We start from the raw sequence: 24,366 nt of genomic DNA, 5'->3' as shown, positions 1-24,366 counted from the left end.
ATCAGATTTACATTTAAAAGATCATTCTGTTTGCTGGAAAGACTGGATTGAGGGGAGCGTGGGGAGCATCATGACTAGTAGCAAATAGACCAATTAAGATGCTGTGATAATAATCTAGGAAATTCAGGTTTGAAATTCAAGGTGCATTTTGGATATTGAAGATGTGTTTTGAAGGTAGAACCAAAAGCCTTGGTGATGGATTGTATGTTATTGATGAGTGAAATAGATTTTTGGGTAACTATGTATGGAGATAATTTTACAGAGGTGAAAAAGATCAATAGAAAAGGTTTAGAGAGATCAGAGTTAGTTTTAGATATGTTAAGTTTGAGATGCCTCTGAAACATCCAAGTGGAAATAGTGAATAGTCAGTTGGATATATGAGTTTTGTGCTCAAAAGAGAAATCTGAACTAGGGTTATAAATTTTAGACCCTTGGGAATAAAAATGGCATTTATTGCCAGGGGATGGGGTCACGTCAAATAGGGGGAGAAGAGAAATGGACCTTGAAGAAAAAACGAACATTTAGACATCAGAGAGGGAGAGGAGAAAAACCAGAAGAATGCAACATCATATAAGCCAACAGAACAGATGGTGATTTAGGAGGGAGGATTGATATGATGTTGATATGAAAAGGTCAGTATTTTAGGAGGATTATTCTGACAACTGTGTTTAGGATGATTTTGGATTATAAGGCCAGGGCTATGTTTATGTGATAATGAGAAATCATTGTTTTCAGGCAGTAGTTTATGTTTCAGTTTTGAAGGCCAGGATTGCAACGTGTTACGGTTTTCTTAATCTAAGAAGCGAAGTCAACAGAGAGAAAACGAGCTCATGTTCTGGTAGTATCTGAGAGTAGTTTCTTAGCTAAAGGAGCATGTAGTTCCTAGATAAGACGTTCTCTTGATGAGAGCCTACAGTATGCCAGGCATTGTTCTTTACATTATATTGCTTACATTATGTTCGTATCTAATCTTCATAACATCTCTTATAAAGTAGATAGTATCATCCCTTTCTTTCAGAGGTTAAATAATTTGCCCACATTTACACAGCTGCAAGTGGAAGCTTGAGTTTGAAAACAAATCCATCTGATTTCAGAACCAGTGCTCTTTATCACTTTGCTATAATTGTCTCCTAAGCAAGACTGTCTAGAGCTTTTTAGCAGCAATGTTGTCAGGTTTTAGAAATGTAAACTAGAAGAAAGACTATTATTTTAAGTAAAACAAAGCTATTGCTTTATGTTTATGTTCTCTAATTATAAAATATAAAACTAAAGGATTAGCAATAGAAAAAAGGAACTTCACCTGATAGCTTACTTTCTTTGTCTGATTGCCCCGTATGCTGTTTGGCTCTTGAAAATGCTAAGGGATAGTTAAACAAGTTATACTAGATTAATAACAGATAGCTTGGATAAAGGGATGGCACATTTCTAGAATTTTACTAATTTTTGCTTTCTGAACAGAACAAATAAGCTGTAAACTCCCCATCTAGTGGCAACTATACGTTACTGCAGGCTTGACAGAAGTTAAGTCTGGCCATGAATCTTTGGAGCACTTAAGTAGTACTTGTCAGATATAGTGCTAGACTGTGACATGGAGCATTTTATGTACATTATTTCATTTGCTTCTTCATAACAGTACTAGGAGGTAGGTAGTATTATGCCCATTTTTACGTATGGAGAGACTGAAACTCATAAAATTCAAGTAATTTCCTCAAGGTCATAAAACTAGAAAGTCATGCATACTGAATTTTTTGGGGTGGGTATGATAGCGATGGGGAGGTGGGAGAGATGATCTGAACATGATTATTAAGTATGTTGTATTTAGGAATGGAGTTAATTGGTCACCTTTTTGAAGACTCTTGATATACCTACTTTTCAAATTGTTCTCCAGAAGAGTTTATCAGTTTACACTTGTGTAAAGAGGATATAGTGGTGTCCCTTTACTCAAACCTTTGATTAAATAGGAAAACATTTGGTTTTAAATGTTTCTTTATACATGAATTATCTGCAACTTTAGTTTGGTTATGACACATTATTTATGGTAACTTAAAGTGTCATTACATTTTTTTCAGTAAGAGATAGGGAACAGAATGTATAAAATAATATTTTGAGAAGGATAAATCTCATATAGGATAGATTAAAACAGGGTGAGACTGTTGGCAGGGAAACTAGTTAAGTGATATTTTGTCTGAATGATATCAGAAATAGGAAATGGAAGTGAACCTACATGACAGTATTGAGGAAGAAGTAACAGGATATGGAGACTGAGCTGGGTGAAGGAGAAGTAAATCTCTGAAAGAAAGGGATGATAATATCTACTTTATAAGAGATGTTATATTAATTAACTAATTAATTTTGGGCCACATCCCTTGGCTTGCAGGATCTTAGTTTCCCCACTAGGGATCAAATCCACACCCTTGGCAGTGAAAGCACAGAGTCTTAACTGCTGGACCACCAGGGAAGTCCCTAGAGATGCTATTTTTAGATATGGATGTGAGGCTTGTAGTTTTTTTTTTGTTTTGCGGTATGCAGGCCTCTCACCGCCCTGGCCTCTCCCGTTGCGGAGCACAGGCTCCTGATGCGCAGGCTCAGCGGCCATGTGGAACCCAATTTACATCACATAAATTTATTTCACCTTTGACTCATTTCAGGTTAGTTCATTTTCATAACTGTCTCTAGTTGTTACTGTTAGTTTGTGAAAGGATGATTCCTTGAAATAACAAATGTGGTTATTTTGAAAATATGTATATTTTACCATTATATATACAATGCACATAACTTTTTATATATTGCATATACTTTGAAGTTGAACATATACGTGTTTATATACTGTAAATTTATATAAGTTATTATTTTAGGAAACTCAAGAATATACCCGAAATGTTGTGAGATACTGCCTTGAAGCTCTTCAAGACTGGTTTGATGCTATTAACTTCGTAGATGAGGTATGTATGTTTTTGATATATGTAAAAGCATTTAAGAAAAGTGTTAGATCTCATTTAACATTGAAAATAATGAATATCTTTTCATGGGATAAGGGAAAGGTGTTGGAATAAACATAAAATCACTAGGCTTTAAAAAAGGAGAAGTAAGAGACCAGTTGTTTGACACTTAGGAGATTCTATAGTGCATTAACTGTATTTGCTTATTTGCTAGAGAAGGGCATAATTTTTTTAATGTTATTAAATGTATATTTCTCAGGACTTCATTCAGAGAGATAAAAGTGACAGTGCAAATGTGAACAGAATAGGGGAGATTGATGGAAAGGGTATCACAACTTTATTAATTGGTCAGTGTTCTCCTCTGGGCATGAATAAAGATGATTTTTTTTTAACATCTTTATTGGAGTATAATTGCTTTACAATGGTGTGTTAGTTTCTGCTGTATAACAAAGTAAATCGGCTATACATATACATATATCCCTATATCCCCTCCCTCTTGCATCTCCCTCCCACCCTCCCTATCCCACTCCTCTAGGTGGACACAAACCACCGAGCTGATCTCCCTGTGCTATGTGGCTGCTTCCCACTAGCTATCTGTTTTACATTTGGTAGTGTATATATGTCCATGCCACTCTCTCACTTCGTCCCAGCTTACCCTTCCCCCTCCCTGTGTCCTCAAATCCATTCTCTATGTCTGCGTCTTTATTCCTGTCCTACCCCTAGGTTCTTCAGAACCTTTTTTTTTTTTTTTTAGATTCCATTTATATGTGTTAGCATATGGTATTTGTTTTCCTCTTTCTGACTTACTTCGGTCTATATGACAGACTCTAGGTCCATCCACAGTAACTCAGTTTCGTTTCCTTTTATGGCTGAGTAAGGATGATTGTTGTTGATAATGAACTGAGAAGAATTAAATAAGGGCTTGCTGTTAATTAGTCAGCCAAGTTTCCTGTCAGAAGCCCCTTTTATTCCTCTTATGAAGTGGGGTAAAAATTTGCCAGATGTGGAAGGAGGAGCACTCCTTATCTGATTTCTGAACTCTGGGCAGATGCAACTCCTGGTGTCTTAGGCCGGGGCGTGGAGAGGAGGGGCTTTTATTTATTTCTTTTCCTTAAAAAATTTTTCTTTTACACAATCATAAACTTATTGAAAAGTTGGAAGTGGAGTACAAAGAACTTTCTCTTGAACTATTTGAGAGTTAACATGTTAACTTGATGCCCATAACTCCCAAATACTTTAGTATCCATTTCCTATAAGCCAGGACATTCTCTCTCTCATATAAACAGAGACAACCATAAAAATTACGGAATTAACTTTATTGTACTATTACTATGCAAATCTTAGAACTCATTCATGTTTTACAAATTGTCCATTGATTCCCCTTTATAGCAAAAGGATCCTATTTAGAGTCACATGTTGCGTTTAGTTATCATGTCTCTAGTCTCCTGGAATGATTTCTCATTCTTTGCCTTTCAGGGCAATAACGTTGTGAAGAATACAGCTCAGTTATTTTTGTAGAACACCCCTCAATTTGGGTTTTCTTATGAGTAGGTTCAGATTATGCGTCTTTTGCAGGAATATTACAGAAGTGATGTTGCAGTCTTTTCATTGCACCCTCTTTAGTGGTTTATGATCTTTGTTTATCCTATTACTGGTGATCTCTTTGTTCATTTGATTAGGGTGGTACCAGCCAGACTTCTTCAACACAAAGTTACCCTTTTTCTCATCGTAATTAATAAAGTATTTTGTGAGGACTTGCTTTAAAGCTATTTAAATACATCTGTTTTCTCATCTAATTTTTAGTTCATTCACTAATTTTCTGCTGTGGAGATTCATAGTTTCTTTTACTCACTGGGTTATAATCCAACACTACTATTATTTGATGCTCAAATTGTTTCAGATGTGGCCAGTGAGAGCCCCTTCAAGCAGGTTTCTGTGTCCTTTTGACTTGTCCCGTTATTCTTTGAGCGCTTCTCTTCTTAGTGGCTCAACAAGATGTTTCAGGCTCACCTTATATTTTCCCTATTCTACCCCTGGAATCAGTCATTTTTTTAAGGATCTTTTGTTACTTTTAGCAGAGAACAGTATTGAGAAAGCGGGATCTGGATGCTTGGTGGGCTCACTGCTGTCGAGGTATTAACTGCTCCCAGGCCTTCTCAGTGAACAGAGGTTCAGAATATATGTATGCATTTATGTATATAGATGTACATATCTGCATCTATATTTATTTCTCTATTATATATATTGAAAGCTGTGAGTTCAAACTGATACTTTATATTCCAGTATAGCACAGGACTTATTCTAGTTTTCTCTAACAGTGAGAAACCTGGCTTCCATTATCCTTAATATATTTATTTCTTTGACCAATCCTCTTATATAGAACCAATTTCTCATATCAATTACCTCCCTTTCCCCTGCATGGATGCCCTCTTCTCCCTGCATTCTGTCCCCCACCCTGCCCTACAGATGGACACCCTCCTCGTCCCACTTGGGCTCCAACTCCCCACCTTGGACTACCCTTCTGTGAAGAATCCTTCTCGCCCTATGTGTGCTTTGAATTCCCACACCAGGCATGTCTTCATTCTGGCTGCCCTCCTCATCCTGCTTTGGCTCTGATGCCCCATACTGGGTCCTTTCCACCCGTGGGTAATCTCCTCACCTTGCTTGAATTTTGATTCCTTATTCCAGGCTGGCGCCCTGTGTCATTGCCCTCTTTACCTCTATCAGGTTCTGGCTTCTCATCCCTGGTCAGTTCCCACTCTCCTCACCCTGATTGGCTCTGACATAGTATACTGGGCTGCCCTGCTGTGTGGATGCCCTGACTCCGTATGCCGGGCCACAGCCCACTTCTGTGTAGATGCTCTTCACCCTGGAAAACCACTGACATTTCCCCCCACCCCGCCCCAGCACACACAGTTGTCCTCCTCACCCTGGGCTCTGATATCCCTTTTCAGGCTCCTCACCTATAGATGCCTATTTTGGTTTATTTCGCCTCTTAACACCTCCCCGCAGTGGCTTTAGGACTGAATTATTTATGAAGGGAAGAGCCTCCTACTGTCTTTAATTCTCGTCCTTCCTGCCTCAAACTAATTTATCTTCCATCCCTGATGACTCCTCCTCCAATATTTGTGCCTGCCTTTAGCCTTCAACCTGGCCATTGTGTCCATTTGGATTCTGATTCTGCCTCCACCAAATCACCGATTCTTATCTTGTCTAAATGTTGGTACTTAAGCTTAAGCTTTATTTATATAAATGGTAATGAGTCAGTCTTTAAAGAAAACATTCTCCATTCTCCACAGAGCTCCATCCTGCTTTTAACCTGCTTCACTATTTCTTCACCCTGTCAAGGATTAGTCCGTCAGCTGGGGCTTCAGCTGGAGCTTCTCTCAGTCCAATTCTCATTAGTATTTGAAACTTCAGGAGTTATTGTTGAAATGGTGGCATCACTAAGACAACAGGAAGATTGAACTAGGGGAAAATTATCATTACACACAGAGGGTTAGGTAGTATTTGAAATGAAATTAATCCACGGTTGAACTTGGGGTGGATTTACGGATAGTTAGAATCAAGTATGGTATACAGAGCAGCTTAATTCAAGGAAATAGTGTGTGTGTGTATATATATACACACACACATATATTTTTTAATTAACTAATTTATTTATTTTTGGCTGTGTTGGGTCTTCGTTTGGCTGTGTTGGGTCTTCGTTGCAGGCTTTCTCTGGTTGTGCTGAGCGGGGGCTACTCTTCATTGTGTTGCACGGGCTTCTCATTGCGGTGGCTTCTCTCATTGCGGAGCACGGGCTCTAGGTGTATGGGCTTCTGTAGTTCTGGTGTGTGGGCTCAGTAGTTGTGGCTCGTGGGCTCTAGAACGCAGGCTCAGTAGTTGTGGCGCACGGGCTTAGTTGCTCCACGGCATGTGGGATCTTCCCGGACCAGGGCTTGAACCCGTGTCCTCTGCATTAGCAGGAGGATTCTTTTTTTTTTGCATCTTTATTGGAGTATAATTGCTTCACAATGGTGTGTTAGTTTCTGCTTTATAACAAAGTGAATCAGTTATACATATACACATGTTCCCATATCTCTTCCCTCTTGTGTCTCCCTCCCTCCCACCCTCCCTATCCCACCCCTCTAGGTAGTCACAAAGCACCAAGCTGATCTCCCTGTGCTATGCGGCTGCTTCCCACTAGCTATCTATTTTACGTTTGGTAGTGTATATATGTCCATGCCACTCTCTCGCTTTGTCACAGCTTACCATTCCCCCTCCCCATATCCTCAAGTCCCTTCTCTAGTAGGTCTGTGTCTTTATTCCTGTCTTACCCCTAGGTTCTTCATGACATTTTTTTCCCTTAAATTCCATACATATGTGTTAGCATACGGTATTCGTCTTTCTCTTTCTGACTTACTTCACTCTGTATGACAGACTCTAGGTCCATCCACCTCATTACAAATAGCTCAATTTCATTTCTTTTTATGGCTGAGTAATATTCCATTGTATATGTGTGCTACATCTTCTTTATCCATTCATCCGATGATGGACACTTAGGTTGTTTCCATCTCCTGGCTATTGTAAATAGAGCTGCAATGAACATTTTGGTACATGACTCTTTCTGAATTATGGTTTTCTTAGGGTATATGCCCAGTAGTGGGATTGCTGGGTCATATGGTAGTTCTATTTATAGGTTTTTAAGGAACCTGCATACTCTTCTCCATAGTGGCTGTGCCAATTCACATTCCCACCAGCAGTGCAAGAGTGTTCCCTTTTTTCCACACCCTCTCCAGCATTTATTGTTTCTAGATTTTTTGATGATGGCCATTCTGACTGGTGTGAGATGATATCTCATTGTAATTTTTTTTTTTTTCTTTTTTGCGGTACGTGGGCCTCTCACTGTTGCAGCCTCTCCTGTTGCGGAGCACAGGCTCCGGACGTGCAGGCCCAGTGGCCACAGCTCACGGCACAAACCCGCGTCCCCTGCATCGGCAGGCGGACTCTCAACCACTGCGCCACCAGGGAAGCCCTCATTGTAGTTTTGATTTGCATTTCTCTAATGATTAATGATGTTGAGCATTCTTTCATGTGTTTGTTGGCAGTCTGTATATCTTCTTTGGAGAAATGTCTGTTTAGGTCTTCTGCCCATTTTTGGATTGGGTTGTTTGTTTTTTTGTTATTGAGCTGCGTGAGCTGGTTGTAAATTTTGGAGATGAATCCTTTGTCAGTTGCTTCATTTGCAAATATTTTCTCCCATTCTGAGGGTTGTCTTTTGGTCTTGTTTATGGTTTCCTTTGCTATGCAAAAGCTTTTAAGTTTCATTAGGTCCCATTTGTTTATTTTTGTTTTTATTTCCATTTCTCTAGGAGGTGGGTCACAAAGGATCGTGCTGTGATTTATGTCAAAGAGTGTTCTGCCTATGTTTTCCTCTAAGAGTTTGATAGTTTCTGGCCTTACATTTAGGTCTTTAATCCATTTTGAGCTTATTTTTGTGTATGGTGTTAGGGAGTGATCTAATCTCACACTTTTACATGTACCTGTCCAGTTTTCCCAGCACCACTTATTGAAGAGGCTGTCCTTTCTCCACTGTACATTCCTGCCTCCTTTATCAAAGATAAGGTGACCATATGTGCGTGGGTTTATCTCTGGGCTTTCTATCCTGTTCAGTTGATCTATATTTCTGTTTTTGTGCCAGTACCATACTGTCTTGATTACTGTAGCTTTGTAGTATAGTCTGAAGTCAGGGAGCCTGGCAGGCGGATTCTTAACCACTGTGCCACCAGGGAAGCCCCAGTATATTTGTTTTTTACACAGAAATATTTTAGGAAGATATTGAATGTTGTAAAGAAAATTTTAAAAAATATTTATTTATATATTTGGCTGCACTGGGTCTTAGTTGCATCATGTGGGATCTTCGTCGTGACATGTGGGATCTTTAGTTGTGGCATGTGGGATCTAGTTCCCTGACCAGGAATCAAACCTGGGCCCCCTGCATTGTGAGCGTGGAGTCTTAACCACTGGACCACCAGGGAAGTCCCGAATGTTGCAAAAATTTATATAGATTTTTAATAGAAAAGAAAATAAGTATAGAATAAGGAATCAACCAATATATCTTTCACGATGTTTAAAAGTTTCTTCTTTCTTAAAGTGCTTTGATATATTTGTTTCTCAAAACAACCCTGTGAAGTAGGGAAGATGTTATTGTCACTCCCTTTTTTTCAGATGTAAAATGGAGATGCAGAGATTTCAAATGACTTGCCTCTAGTTGTATAGCAAACTCCTGGTATTTCTGGGTCCAGATCCCATGTCTCTCAACTTCTTGTCTGGTCATATTTCAACTGTACTGGCTTTGGCAGTGGAAGGAGCTTTAGAGTCAGGCATACCTGAGTGGACACTGTGTGATCTTGGTCTTGGACAGTTTTTGGTTTTTTTTTTAAAGCATTGCCGAGTCCATCTTCTCATCTGTTTATTTAAGATAATAATATTAGCCAATGAGGATTGACTAAGAGGCACATATTTCATGTGTGATAAATATTTGTTCTTCTTTCAGCCTTGAGAGTGGAGGTCAGAAGTTATTGCAGTAATCCAGCACAGAATAAGCAAATAATATTTTTTTGAACTGGATTAAGCCAAGTCAATCAGTCACTTAGAAACACAGGATGGAATAAATTTTCCCAAAGTACAGGCCATTTAAGAATCCTCAAATACTGAATATCATTTATGAGTATGTAGCAGAGCAACATTTATGAGTATATAGCAACATATATGAATATATAGCAGAGTGGTTTGTTTAGAGTCATCTCTTATAAGATGGAAGTAGAACATGTGTTCATCCAGCAAATATTTATCGAATGTTTACTGTGTTCTAAACACTGGGGATACAGTGATGAAATGGTGCCTGATTTAAGGAAATGGAAGACAAATAAATGGCTAATTTGATCAGAGGGCTTCTGTAAAGTTGTGACCAGGGTGCTATGGAGGAGAATAGAGTGGAGCATCTGATTTACCCTGAGGGACTCAGGAAAAGCTTCCTAGCAGAAATGTCACTTCAGCAAAGTCTTAAAGGTATGTTAATCCAGTGGGAGCAAGGATGTATAGTATTTGAGGCAGAGGGAAAGGCATATACAAAGGCACTACCTATGGTACATGAGTTTATATGATAGGAGATGGGCTGGAGAGGTAAGTCCTGTCTCTCAAGAGTCAGAAGGTTAAAGGAAGTTAAAACTATAGGGAGCCATTAAAAGATGATGAATGGAGAAGTACAAGGTTAAATTAATATTTTGGTAAGACCACCTCCTGGCAATATATCAAGATTTAAATAGATGTACTAATTTAGGTTCTTTTGAATACAAGGAAAAAAACATTTTTGAGGCAGCCTAATTTAAAGGAGGAATAATTTATTATGAGTACAGAGAGATCTTTCAGGGATCTTATGGCACCTGGACTTCAGGAACTGAGTGGAAAGCTGAACAGGAACTCCTGTCTCTTGCTTTTGCTTTGGCCTTTCTGCCTCATTTTTTCTTCCCTTTCTGTAAATTGGTTTTCTGTGCTTTTTTGCCTATGTGGTTAAATATTACCTTCCTACAGTTGCCTAATATTGCAGTTTCAGCCATACTCCAAGACTCTGCAGATGTCTTTAAATCTAGTTCAGTTTTCAAGTGAAGAGAAAACCTCATTGCCCACGATGGGTTAGGTATCTCCTGCCCTGATCCAGTCAGATGTGGCTACTGTACCTTGACTGTCAGGCTCCAGTCCCTGTGTGTGTGGTGGTGTAGGAAGGGACATTCTGAGAAATGGGGAAGGTAGTGAGCTAGGCAGGTACCACAGAAAGTTTCTTACAGAGGGTAAGAATAGAAGCAAAGGCTAGCACTGAAATCTAGGCACTAAATGTTGAGGGCCTGAGCTAAGGTTAGTTAGGGGCAGTGTGGAAAGAGAGGAGGAAGTAAAGTTAAGAGGTATTTAGAAAATCAGACACACTTTGGTGCTTTATGAAAGGTAGGAGTTTTGAGAGAAGGAAGGAGTCTACATTTCTGATTTGTATTACTGGGAATTTGGAGAAGAAACATTGAGGAGGATTGAGTTTTAGGGCAGAGATGCTGAGTTTGGTTTGGACACAGTGTATTTGTGGTCCCCACGGGACTTAAACACTTGAATGTAGGGTTTGGAGTTCAGGAGTGAGATTTCTGCTGAGATTTGGGAGTCATCTTGGGTTGGGAATTGAAGCTATGAACTGGATAAAGTCACCTAGAATGAGAAGAGTAGAAAGCTAAGAATGGAATCTGAGGACCACCTCAGTATATATGGAAGGAGTGGAAGAAGAGTTTTTCAAGTGACTAATTTGTGACGTTGGACAAGAGGGGATTATGGAATATAACACTGTAGAAGAATGTGTGTTTAGCATATGCTCAAGCCTTAAAAGACAAGATAGAGTCTATGGCTTAGTAATTAATAGAAATGTGTGTTGGGTACTATGTTCTCTTACTTGATCCTCACAGCCATCCAACTGCTTATTATCTCCACTTTACAGGTCAGGCAACTTAGACACAGAGAAGTTAAGTAACTTGCTCACAGTTTTACAGCTGTAGGTGGCAGAATCAGGATTTGAACTCCTACAAATCCAGCTTTTAAGAGTCTGCTCTTAACCACTGTTCTTGATGCCTGCCTTCAAAAGAAATGCAAGGAGATTCTGATTTAGCTAGTTAGTATAGTTTATGTTACTAAAATGATTATAGTAATGGAGGGCAAACTTATTTTATTTTTGATTGTGGTAAAATGCACATAAAATAAAATTTACCATCTTATTAACCTTTTTTAAAGTATACAGTTCAGTAGTATATTCACATTGTTGTGCATCCAACCTCCAGAACTTTTTGTTTTGCAAAACTGAAACTCTATACCCAATAAACCCCCCATTTTCCCTTCCCCCCAGCCTCTGACAACATCATTATACTTCGTGTCTCTATAAGGTACTGTAAGTACCTCATATAAGTGGAGTCATACAGTATATCTATTTTTGTGACTGGCGTATTTCACTTAGCATAATGTCTTGAAGGTTCATCCATATTGCAGCATGTGTCAGAAATTCCTTCCTTTTTATGGAAGCCAAACGTTTATTTATTAGAACAACTTTCTTTAGACATTTATTCACATGTTGAGGAAGATCTTTTTCTCATACCGGTTTTGGAAAAAACTGTTTCAGGGATGGGGACATATTGCACATCTTTATAACTCTATACTGGTATTTGAGTGTTTGGGGTAAAACTTTTTAACAGGAGAAATCTTTACTAAAAACTTATAGAAGCATTAAAAACAAATAATACCTCTTAATTTTTCTTGTCTGTTTGAGAAGGACAACTGTGTTGTACTTTTTCCCTGTAGTGATAGCGTGACCCATGGGAGTCACAGATTTAAAATACAGTTTTTATAATATTCACAAGGATACCAAAGGTCTTTGATATATACTGTACTAAGCTTTCCTACAGAAACTGTGTGTTCACCACTGATATGGGGAGCATCTCACCCAACTAGGTAAGCCTTTTAACTGCACCTCAGTTTAGGGCTGTAGTCAGAGCCTCTTACCGTTCTGAATATAACAGCGGAGTTCAGGCTAGCTTTTCAGTTCACTACTTGTTAACTTTAGGAAGTTACTTAAGTTTTATAAACTTGAATTTCCCTATTTATAAAATGGAATATTCAGTTTCTACCCCGTTGGGGTTCTCCTAGGATTAAATTAAATCTGAATAAAGTGCTTATTAGCACAGTGACCGGCACATAGTAAGTGCTCGGTGAATGTTAACTGTAATTATTGTTCTTGTTACTATCGTCATGTTTGGTATGCATGCATTTGAAGATTCCCAAATGGCATACTTTAAAGGGAAATCTATTCCGTCCCTTGCTCTGGGCTAGATGCTTCAGAGGATTCAACGTTGAGGAGTATACCGTTTCTGCCTTTAAGTAACTTACATTTAAAATGGAATAATTTTATCTACAGTGGGTTTTTAAGGCTATAACTTCTAAAATTGTACTTTTTTTTTTTTTTTTGCGGTACGCGGGCCTCTTACTGTTGTGGCCTCTCCCGTTGCGGAGCACAGGCTCCAGACGCGCAGGCTCAGCGGCCATATGTCACAGACCTAGCCGCTCCGCGGCATGTGGGATCTTCCCAGACCAGGGCACGAACCCGTGTCCCCTGCATCAGCATGTGGACTCTCAACCACTGCGCCACCAGGGAAGCCCTTAAAATTGTACTTTTTTATTAGAAAGTATAGGGGAATAAATCAAGGTGAAAGTGTGGTTTTAGCATTTTAAAACCTTCTTTGAATTCGGTAAAGGATTCTTTGATTTGTGGATTTTGTTTGTTTATTTCCAGCCAGCACCTAACCAAGTCACTTTTCATCTGCCACTACATCGTTATTATGCTATGTTTCTGAGTAAGGTAAGAGTGTCATTAAACAACTTTGTTTGTTTTTTGAATATTGGGAATTATGTATTGAATTAGTAACATTTTTTATCATAATTTTTAGGCTGTGAAATGTCAAGAACTAGATTTGGATTCTGTTTTACCAGACCAGGAAATGTTAATGAAACTAATGATTCATCCACTCCAAATTCAGGTATGTTTTCAGGCTTTTAAAAGGTTTTGAATTCCTTGGTTAAGTGATTCTTCCTTTATTTTATTTGTATGCCTTTATCATTGTTATTATAGCCAAAATGTTTGAAATTAAAAAAAAAATTAGTTTTTGTATTTTTGCCAGATTATATTTTGTTTTTTTTTTTGTTTTTTTTTTAAAATGAGATTTACATTTAGTTATAATTTCCCCAGGAATTCTTTTCACTATATTTACTTATGGGGGGTTTAACATACTACAGCACTGTTTTGGGAGTCAGGAGACCCAGCAAATTCTAGCCTTGGTGCCACCACTATTTTATTATCTGTGTTGTTTGGAGTGATTTACCTACTTGATTCTTAGTTTCCCCATCTATAAAGTGAGAGGAGAGAAAAGAGAGAAGAATTAGCCTACATAGGCACTGTGGTTTCTTTCATTTCTAACACTGTGATTTTGTGGACCACTTTTATATACATTAGAGGAATTTGCACTTCAGTTTATTTTTCCTGGAAATTTTAGATTTGTTAACCATTATTGAACTTTACCTCTGGGAGTTAGAAACAAATAAGAGATGAAGTTATGACTGTGCTTAGTTTTAGTTGATACAGGACATAAATACATGAAGAATTAAATATTAATATAGTAAGAAAATTTATTCTAATCTGATCTGCTCTTGCCAAATTTTAGAAAATGACTAGATTGAAGGTCGAGTTAGGGTGAATTAAAGTCATAGATTATATTCATTGATGTTGAACAGTGAACAGTTAGCTTGTTTGATGCTTATTCCTATGTTTCTTTAAGCATTATATACGTTGGTTTTTTTTTTTTGAAGAGGAAAAAGTTAAATGTAATCGTCAGTGATTCCTCATTAAAGATTTCAGTGAATATTGTTATAAATGTATCCAGGAGTCATCAAGGAAAACTAACTCATGTATAAACTCCAGAAGAAGGGACTGTATAAAATATAATGATCATCATAAAATTTAAAATTATATATTTGAATTGAATATCTTAAACATTGGACAGAATGTCAGGCTTATGCTGTGATTAAGTTATAAAATATTTTGAAATGATTATTTATTGTAACATGATTTTATAAAGGTTGACTTTAGATGACTTCTTTGTCCAATTTACTTAATTTTTGTTTTACTAGGCAAGTCTTGCCGAAATCCATAGCAATATGTGGGTAAGAAATGGTCTGCAAATCAAAGGACAAGCCATGACCTATGTCCAGTCTCATTTCTGTAATTCCATGATTGATCCTGACATTTACCTATTACAGGTAAGCCAACTTGATGATGCAGATGTTGTACTTTAGAAGTATCTCATTTGTACCTGTGGGATTTTAATTTATAGAGGTGACTAAATGATGACATGGAGAGGTCAGTGCTATTGAAAGAAGAATTTTATTACTTATAATTTCCAAAGGAAGGGGGCATGCCACACTACGCAGGACCAGAGGGGAAGCGTTAGATTTTGGTCAGGAAGCAGAAGGAGGAGTGAGGGGAAATCCTAGACCAGAAGCTTTATTGGGGTTTCCATAGGAACGACAAGGCAGGGCAGGGGAAGTAGTTTAGGATTGGCTAGTTTGAATAATTTTGGTGGGCTCTGGGGCATAAAGGCTATCTGGTACCTGCCTTGGGCAGGGGGCCAGGGGGAATATTGGCTTGGTATGTGAGTTAAATAAAGGGCATGAGGGACTTGCATATGAGACACTTGCTCCCAGGTAAGCTGTTTACTATCTTTTGGAATTAGCTAGCCTTTAGAAGGGTAGTTTCTCTCCTGGTCTGTAGGGCCCCCCTAGATGCCACAACATCAGAAGATACAGAAAATAAAAAACATGATTAACACAAGAAGTAAAACTGGGGAAACCCGTGGCAGTCCAGTGGTTAAGACTTGGTGCTTTCCCTGCTGTGGCCCGGGTTCAATCCCTGGCTGGGGGACTAAGATCCTGCAAGCCGCGTGGCGTGGCTGGAAAAAGAAAGAAAGAAGTAAAACTGAATATTGAGAAATAAAGATTGTGGGTTTTATTTTTTGTCTTTTAAAGGTTTGTGCATCTAGACTTGATCCAGATTATTTTATTTCATCTGTCTTTGAAAGGTAAGCATAATTTTATTAAGACAGGTATTAGGAAGTATTTGGAATTTAAACTAATTTTGTTTTAACTTTAAAAAATCTGTCTCAAATATTTTTTTAATAGATTTAAGGTAGTGGATTTGTTGACAATGGCTTCACAACATCAAAACACAGTACTTGATGCAGAGCATGAGAGATCCATGTTAGAAGGCGCTCTTACATTTCTTGTGATTCTTTTGAGTCTTCGTTTACATTTAGGTAAAAAGCACTAATACAAATACTTGCGTATTAACTATTAACCTCCGTTTCCTCCCCTCTCCTTGTGGTAGTAACTGGTTTATGGAAAAAAAGGAAAGGATGTATTACCGTTGACACTCCTTTTAGAATATCCTTTAAAAAACCCCTTAAGGGAACTGCAAATATCAGGGTAGTTAAACTGCAGTTATATTGGGGCATTGTATTCTTTGCTCTTTAAATTTGGAAACATCTCATTTTTGGTATTTATGCTTAATAAATTGTGTGGTAAGTTGTTTCTTTATAATATATAGGTATTCAGATTTATTAATTCTATTTTTAATTTTAGGAATGTCTGATGATGAGATTCTCAGAGCAGAGATGGTAGCCCAGCTGTGTATGAATGACAGAACACATAGTTCATTGCTGGACCTCATATCCTTTTAAAAGTTTAATTTTCTGTTAGTTGCAGGATCTAAGTTGTAAGTAATATTCATGGATTAGAGATATATCACTTTTTGATTAAAATGGTTTTTTTTGAAGTTGAAAAATAATATGGAGAAAAACTCCAACTGTTTGTTCAATTCTGTGTTCAAGACCACTGGTAGATTTTTTTGCCTCTGTCGTCTCTCAGGGTACTCTTTTTTTTTTTTTTTTTTCCGGTACACGGGCCTCTCACTGTTGTGGCCTCTCCTGTGTGGAGCACAGGCTCCGGACGCGCAGGCTCAACGGCCATGGCTCACGGGCCCAGCCACTCCATGGCATGTGGGATCTTCCCGGACTGGGGCACGAACCTGTGTCCCCTGCATCGGCAGGCGGACTCTCAACCACTGCGCCACCAGGGAAGCCCTCAGGGTACTCTTATTAGACCTTGGTTGGGCATCAGGACTGGTGGCTCTGGGCACCCCAGGATCTGACCTTTAAGGACAGCAATAGTGAAAGGGAGCTGGACACTTGGTGAAAGGCAGCTAGGTCTACTTTATCTCTATAGCCAGGCTGGAATTCATGGTTAAAATTTAGAGGTATATCTTATCATTATTATTACCAGAGCTTTAAACATTCTGAGGATTTTTTTCTTAGAATTCAGTTTTAAACCAAGAGGTTTTTAAAGGCAAAGACTGTCTTTGCCTTTATGGTTCTCTGTATAAGACTGAGCATACAATGGACACTTTATTATTTTTTGATTTATTGTTTATAAAATTTTAGACAAAGATCATCATGTTATTTTGTGATAAAATTTATTTGTGAATTTTTGACTAAATTTAATTTGTACATTATGATTATGTTTGAAATAATTGGCTAAATTTCGTGAAATAGCTCCTATTAGAAATGCCTATTTGATAACCTTGAAGATTTTCTTAAGCAGCCAACAATTTGATACTGTTTGATGATTTCATTCAGCCATTATATACTGTGTATTAGTGCTGCAAAAGAGCAAAAGCATTCTCTGTAACTTTGAATTTAGAAGAATTATGTAGCTTTAATGTGAAACGAAGAGGAAAGAATCTTTGTGGTTTTCTTCTTTTTAAAAAATTTGCTTAGTATCTTTTTCCTTCTTATTTTGAGGATGACATTTTGTGTTTTTGGAAAAATAATCTTTGCTCATAAAAATCTGGGCTGATTTTTAGTATACTGTGTTTGATTTTCTAAGGGAAATTACAACTTTATTTGCAAAAGGATGAAAATGGAGATTAATTTTAAAAGTTTTTTTTTTTATTTCCTGAAACTGTATTAATTTGTTTTGGGGGAAATATACTTCAGAGCTACTTCAGCATGTAATTTATTAGTAGGCTTCTAGATTAAGCTATCTTAATTCACAGTTAATAAAATGTTATTATTGAACTGTTGTATTATATAGCCCTCTTGTGGCCGACTCTATGTATTACAGCCTATTACTCTGCATATTTTAGCAAAGGAAGTTAGAAACTAGAATACCTTGGTAAGATTAAGTATCTGACTTTTAGTTATTAATTTTTTCCTTGACACATACATCATATTCCAGAAAATCCAAATCCCAAAAGTGGCATTATTCCAGGAAGTTATAGCTTTGAATCAGTTTTATCAGCTGTAGCTGATTTTAAGGCTCCTGTTTTTGAACCTGGAGGTTCTATGCAACAAGGCATGTATACTCCTAAAGGTATGTTTATATACATAAATGTGTTTTTTCAAATATCAGTTTTCTGAAGTTTCATTGTGTATATTGAAACAAAATGTTTGCCTTTTATTTGTTCAGCTTTGGTTTTTCCCCTCAACTTTCTTATAGATGTATGTTTGTCTTTTATGGTGTACAGTGATACTGGTTCCATTTATTTACAAACCTATGGTTTATATTACAATAAGACTTCTTAGATGACTCTAAATTATAAAAGGAACTTTATATATGAACTCCAGTTTATTTTTGTAAGTGAATGAACTGTAAATGAACCAGAAATTATGAAGCAAAATATATACTTACAAACATTCTGAATGTATTTGCCCTTTAAATTTGATTTTGAAATAGTTCTCACTACCCAAATTTTAACTTGAAACAGTTAAAATCTATGTGGAATACTGATAACATTCTCATACATTTTGAACCTGTGTAAATACATAGAAACCTTTTCTGTAAGTGGTTGGTTTTCTGAAGTTTTCCCCCTGGATTTGTAGATGACATGCTTGACAAAAGCCAGAAGTAGGTGGAATCCTGATTCATGGTCTTTTCTTCTTCTCTTTCACATTTTCATTAATCTAAGTTAAAATTTTGAAGGAAGTAGCAGTTACATGCTTCTTGCCCCCCTCAGCACTCATTGTCTAAGTGAAAAACTGATGCCCACTTAGTAGTTGTAAATAGCATGTACCATGTTTGGTAAAACACACCAAAATAAACCTTATCATGTGTGATTTTTCAGAGAGTTCACAAAGGTAGCAAGAACAATCCAGAGCCTCTGGTTGGAATGTATTCCATTAAAGAAAAAGCACAGTATTTCTTTATTGTAGAGAACACTTTGTATCTAAAATTTAGATGAACTTAGAAGTAGAGTGATGTTCTTGTATAATGCAGTGCTTATTAATAAAGTGTGATGTGAGCATAATCTGTGTCACTCATTCGCGGTCCCTATTAAAATACACGTTCCTATGCTTCAACCCCAATCTGCTCTTATCCAGATCTCTGGGGATTAATTCTGGAAATCTGCTTTTTTACCAAGCTCTAAAGGATGATTGTCACACACAGTTAAGTTTGAGACACTGAGACAGAGCACTGGACATTTGAAGATTAGAATCAAGAAATTGGGTGTCATATTCAGATGCAGTACTGAGTTGTATTAGCCAGTTGTGCGTTATTGAGAAAGTCAGTGTTTTATCTTTGGATTTAACTTCTTATTTGTAGAATGAGTGAGTTGGAATAGATCAGTGTTTTTTAAGCTTTTTAAAAAAATGTTTAAGATAAGCCTTTAGTTTGGGGGAACTAAGCCTTAAGTGAATCTGTTATACAAAAGCAATAAAAGCAAACCTACTCTTGTTAAAGTGAGTGTGGTTAGTGGACATAGCTTCTCATCTGTTTTACCATCTCCTTGCTCCTAAAGTGGCCCCTGGTAAATCTCTGTTGAAATCCAACTTCTTGGAACACTGAAGCCTCCTGGGCCAGTTAGTTAATCACTGAAGTTTTCTTCCATTTCAATGGTTTTATAATTCTGACAAAAACAGATAATAGAATTAATAACAAAGGTTCTGTGGCTTTTTGAAGGCCTATCTTAAGGATCTTAAATCATACTTATGATAATTAAAATGGCCTGTTACATGAAATAGGGACAGTTGTTAACATTTATTTTTTAATGCCAGAAAGTTGAAATTATAGTAGATGTGTAGAGAGATGCTTAAGGTTCAAATGTTAAGAAATGTTAAGAATTCTCATCCTAAGCATGATTATTAGTGAGATCACAGGTTTTATTTGCAATGTGCAACTTTCTAGTACACGTTAATGTAATTATATAGCTATTAACATAAGCTTTGTGCACTTAATACTTAAAATCATCTTGTGTACCACCAATTGTACATATACTACACATGGGATAATGGTTCCTAATTGTGGAGAAGGTAAGGAGATCAATTATAGCAAAAGAACAAATGTTTTATAAACCAAAAAGTGTTTATAAACTAAGCTCTTGAAAATCAATGGCTCATTAATTTTTTAATCCAGCTTTCACATTTTTATCTTCGAATACTTTCAAAAATGTTAATGCATTGTGTTTCTTACTTTCTCATTGGCACTTTACAAAAAAAAGTGAGCTAAACTTTTATGGTGAGGCGTTATCACATTATAAAACTTCTTGCTCACTAGTTCTTGCTGAACTTAAGAGAACATTATAGTGACGAAATAATTTTTGATTTAGAAAAGTGGTCATTGCATCAAGCTTATTAAGGCAAATATATAATCAAATTAAACTTTCCCATCTTTTAAATATAAGATATACTTAAACGTAATTAGTCATTAGAGATTGACTTTATTCCTAAGAAGTCAGTGTTTTGTTTCTACTCTCTTTTGAATAATAGCTGAAGTCTGGGATCATGAGTTTGACCCCGTCATGGTCATTCTTCGAACAGTTTACCGTAGAGATGTGCAGTCTGCAATGGACAGATACACAGCATTGTAAGTACGTTATGTTAGTCAGTAAAATAATGGATATCTTGTGTTTATAGAGAAAAATTTCGGTTATAACACAAATGTGATATGCTCTCATTAAAATATACTCAATCTTTAGAGGAGAAAATATTTTAAGATTAAAAAAATAATCTGGCTGAGATTTATGTTCTCAAGATCTTGATCCAAAAACCTGACATTAATCTGATAAAAATAAATTTTATAAAACATCACAAATAAATGTAAAAAAATAACAAACTTATTTAGTTGCTCTTTGACCAGGAGAATTCAAAGCTTGGTTTTGTGTTGTCCTACTTTTAAAGCAGTAGAGGAGGCACAAGTTAAGAGACTAAAATTGTCTGATGTCAGAGATGATGGGTAGGTACAAAAAATGTGGTAATATTGCTGTGTTCTTGACAACTGGGAAAACAGCCAAAGTAAAATGAATTTTATTTGTAAATATTTAACAAAGTAGTTAAAATGTTGATAATTGCCGAAAAATTTTGAAGGATATCTTTTTAATGGAGAATTCAGTTTTATATATTATTGTCGTAGACTATTTTTTAATGTATTATTTCCTCCTATTTTTAGACATTAAATAGTTAATCTATTGCTGAACATTATAGGATATTGCCTTTTATTTGTGCTCAGTTTATTTGTGCTTAGTTAAACATTTTGAAAACAAGTTTAAAATGATACAGATGTCTTTGATCTTGAGAAAATATTTGTTCATATAACCATCAAAGTGTAAATACAGATATTGGGTGTAATTGAAACTTCTTTTTGCCAAGACGTTGCAGTAATGGATATATGCTGAATTTAAGAACCATCATAGATACCTCTGAAGAAAGTTTATAGTGTAGAAGTTTAGCATATTCTCCCCTCCCCTCACCCCACCCCAAGAAAGACAAAAACGAAAAACAAAACTTAGTTCAGCATCTCTCTCTACCTTTCTCTAAAACCCGTGGGAACATAGTCTGAGATTCTCCTCTCTCTGCTTTCTTAGCAACCTCTTTTTATGCTTTTCGTGTAGCTTTGTAACTATTTGTTTGCTTTGTAGGTTTTTACTAGACTCTTAGTTCCTTGAGGGAAGATATTTTTGTCTCTGTGTCTCTTTTATATCTTCAGAATCTATCTCAGTGCTGGCATATAAAAAGGCATTCAGCATATATTTGTTGAGTAAGTAAATTTGAGTAGTTCATGCTGAAAAATGAAAACCATATCTGTAGAGCTATTTTTATTAAATTTTCCTCTTTTCTATTTTGCTATTTTTTCTCATAATCTCATTCTCCTCGTTTGGCTTTTGAGTTCCTGTACAATGTCTATATAGTTTCTTAGAAATATGTCTGAATTGCTGTGATGTTTTTTGGCAGTTTAAAAATCTTTGTTTAAAGAAATGTGTATTTAAATAAAAGAATAATAACAGATAACAAATACACTTTAACTTCAGATTAAAATCATTTTCTTATAAATTAATCTCTGAAATTTTATATGCAATATTATATTAATACAACAATATTTTGTATATTTAAGATAAATATATCCGTGAAGAATGTGTTTGTTTCTGTGTAAAACTTAAATTTTTTTGAAATTTATTTTGTATATGAAATATAACATCTTTTTCCTTTATGTGATATCACTTATATGACTGTATAATTGACCGTTTCAGTTCTTAATATAACACAACTGGGAAATAAGCCTAAAGTGTAGGGCTTATTGGCTATTGGTCATTTGCATTTTCTTTTAGTTTTAAGGAACAAAAGTGGCAAAACTGATTTACTTAGTGTGATCCTTTTTTATTTCAAGAAGGTAATAGAAAGGCGTTTTGAAAAATTATAGAGAAAAATAATTAGGTAAATTAAAGCTATTGTGTCTTTATTTTTAGCATTAAAAAAATCTTATTTATTTTTTAACATCTTTATCGCAGTATAACTGCTCTACAATGGTGTGTTTCTGCTTTATAACAAAGTGAATCAGCTATACACATACATATATCCCCATATCCCCTCCCTCTTGCGTCTCCCTCCCACCCTCCCTATCCCACCCCTCTAGGTGGACACAAAGCACCGAGCTGATCTCCCTGTGCTATGTGGCTGCTTCATACTAGCTATCTGTTTTACATTTGGTAGTGTATATATGTCCATGCCACTCTCTCACTTTGTCCCAGCTTACCCTTCCCCCTCCCCGTGTTCTCAGGTCCATTCTCTACATCTGCGTCTTTATTCCTATCCTCCCCCTAGGTTCTTCAAAACCATTTTGTTTTCTTGTTTTGTTTTTTAGATTCCATATATATGTGTTAGCAAACGATATTTGTTTTTCTCTTTCTGACTTACTTCACTCTGTATGACAGATTCTAGGTCCATCCACCTCAGTACAAATAACTCAATTTCGTTTCTTTTTATGACTGAGTAATATTCCATTGTATATATGTGCCACATCTTTTTTACCCATTCATCTGTCGATGGACACTTAGGTTGCTTCCGTGTCCTGGCTATTGTAAATAGAGCTGCAGTGAACATTGTGGTACATGACTCTTTGAATTATGGTTTTCTCAGGGTATATACCCAGTAGTGGGATTGCTGGGTCGTATGGTAGTTCCAGTTTTATTTTTTTATTTTTTTTTGCTGTACGTGGGCCTCTCACTGTTGTGGCCTCTCCCGTTGTGGAGCACAGGCTCCAGACGTGCAGGCTCAGCGGCCATGGCTCACGGGCCCAGCCGCTCCATGGCATGTGGGATCTTCCCGGACCGGGGCACGAACCCATGTCCCCTGCATCGGCAGGCAGAATCTCAACCACTGCGCCACCAGGGAAGCCCTATTTTTAGTATTTTAAGGACCCTCCATACTGTTCTCCACAGTGGCTGTATCAATTTACATTCCCACCAACAGTGCAAGAGGATTCCCTTTTCTTCACACCCTCTCCAGCATTTATTGTTTGTAGACTTATTGATGATGGCCATTCTGACAGGTGTGAGGTGATACCTCATTGTAGTTTTGATTTGCATTTCACTAACTATTAGTGAGGTTGAGCATTCTTTCATGTGTTTGTTGGCAATCTTCTTTGGAGAAATGTCTATTTAGGTCTTCTGCCCATTTTTGGATTGGGTTGTTTGTGTTTTCAGTATTGAGCTGCATGAGCTGCTTGTAAATTTTAGAGATTAATCCTTTGTCAGTTGCTTGATTTGCAAATATTTTCTCCCATTCTGAGGGTTTTCTTTTCATCTTGTTTATGGTTTCCTTTGCTGTGCAAAAGCTTTGAAGTTTCATTAGGTCCCATTTGTTTATTTTTGTTTTTATTTCCATTTCTCTAGGAGGAGGGTCAAGAAGGATCTTGCTGTGATTTGTCATAGAGTGTTCTATGTTTTCCTCTAAGAGTTTTATAGTCTCTGGCCTTACATTTAGGTCTTTAATCCATTTTGAGTTTATTTTTGTGTATGGTGTTAGAGAGTGTTCTAATTTCATTCTTTACGTGTAGCTGTCCAGTTTTCCCAGCACCACTTATTGAAGAGGCTGTCTTTTCTCCATTGTACATTCTTGCCTCCTTTATCAAAAATAAGGTGACCATATGTGTGTGGTTTATCTCTGGACTTTCTGTCCTTTTCCATTGATCTATATTTCTGTTTTTGTGCCGGTACCATACAGTCCTTATTACTGCACCTTTGTAGTACAGTCTGAAGTCTGGCAGCCCGATTCCTCCAGCTCCTTTTTTCGTTCTCAAGATTGCTTTGGCTATTAGGGGTTTTTTGTGTTTCCATACAAATTGTGAATTTTTTTGTTCTAGTTCTGTGAAAAATACCATTGGCAGTTTGATAGGGATTGCATTGAATCTGTAGATTGCTTTGGGCAGTAGAGTCATTTTCACAATGTTGATTCTTCCAATCCAAGAATATGGTATATCTCTCCATCTA

General features: G+C 36.8%; 1 protein-coding gene across 8 annotated transcripts in view; it reads left to right on the top strand.

Annotated features, from left to right (window-relative positions):
- UBR3 (ubiquitin protein ligase E3 component n-recognin 3) overlaps window positions 1-24,366 on the top strand; it is a 227,135-nt gene that overhangs the window by 74,826 nt on the left and 127,943 nt on the right. For all 8 annotated transcript variants that reach the window (XM_027128679.1, XM_027128641.1, XM_027128646.1 and 5 more), the window contains exons 11-19: window positions 2,856-2,942; window positions 13,294-13,359; window positions 13,448-13,537; window positions 14,685-14,813; window positions 15,579-15,631; window positions 15,732-15,865; window positions 16,191-16,276; window positions 17,837-17,978; window positions 20,372-20,468. In XM_027128679.1, the coding sequence (XP_026984480.1) occupies window positions 2,856-2,942; window positions 13,294-13,359; window positions 13,448-13,537; window positions 14,685-14,813; window positions 15,579-15,631; window positions 15,732-15,865; window positions 16,191-16,276; window positions 17,837-17,978; window positions 20,372-20,468 (884 nt within the window). The remainder of the gene's footprint in view (window positions 1-2,855; window positions 2,943-13,293; window positions 13,360-13,447; window positions 13,538-14,684; window positions 14,814-15,578; window positions 15,632-15,731; window positions 15,866-16,190; window positions 16,277-17,836; window positions 17,979-20,371; window positions 20,469-24,366) is intronic.

This window comes from Aethalodelphis obliquidens, unplaced genomic scaffold, assembly GCF_003676395.1.
Source record: "Aethalodelphis obliquidens isolate GAN/ISIS:26980383/991018 unplaced genomic scaffold, ASM367639v1 scaffold2, whole genome shotgun sequence".
NCBI lineage: Eukaryota > Metazoa > Chordata > Mammalia > Artiodactyla > Delphinidae > Aethalodelphis > Aethalodelphis obliquidens.
Note: the sequence above shows the minus strand (reverse complement) of the source record. Positions and strands in the feature narration are given on the sequence as shown.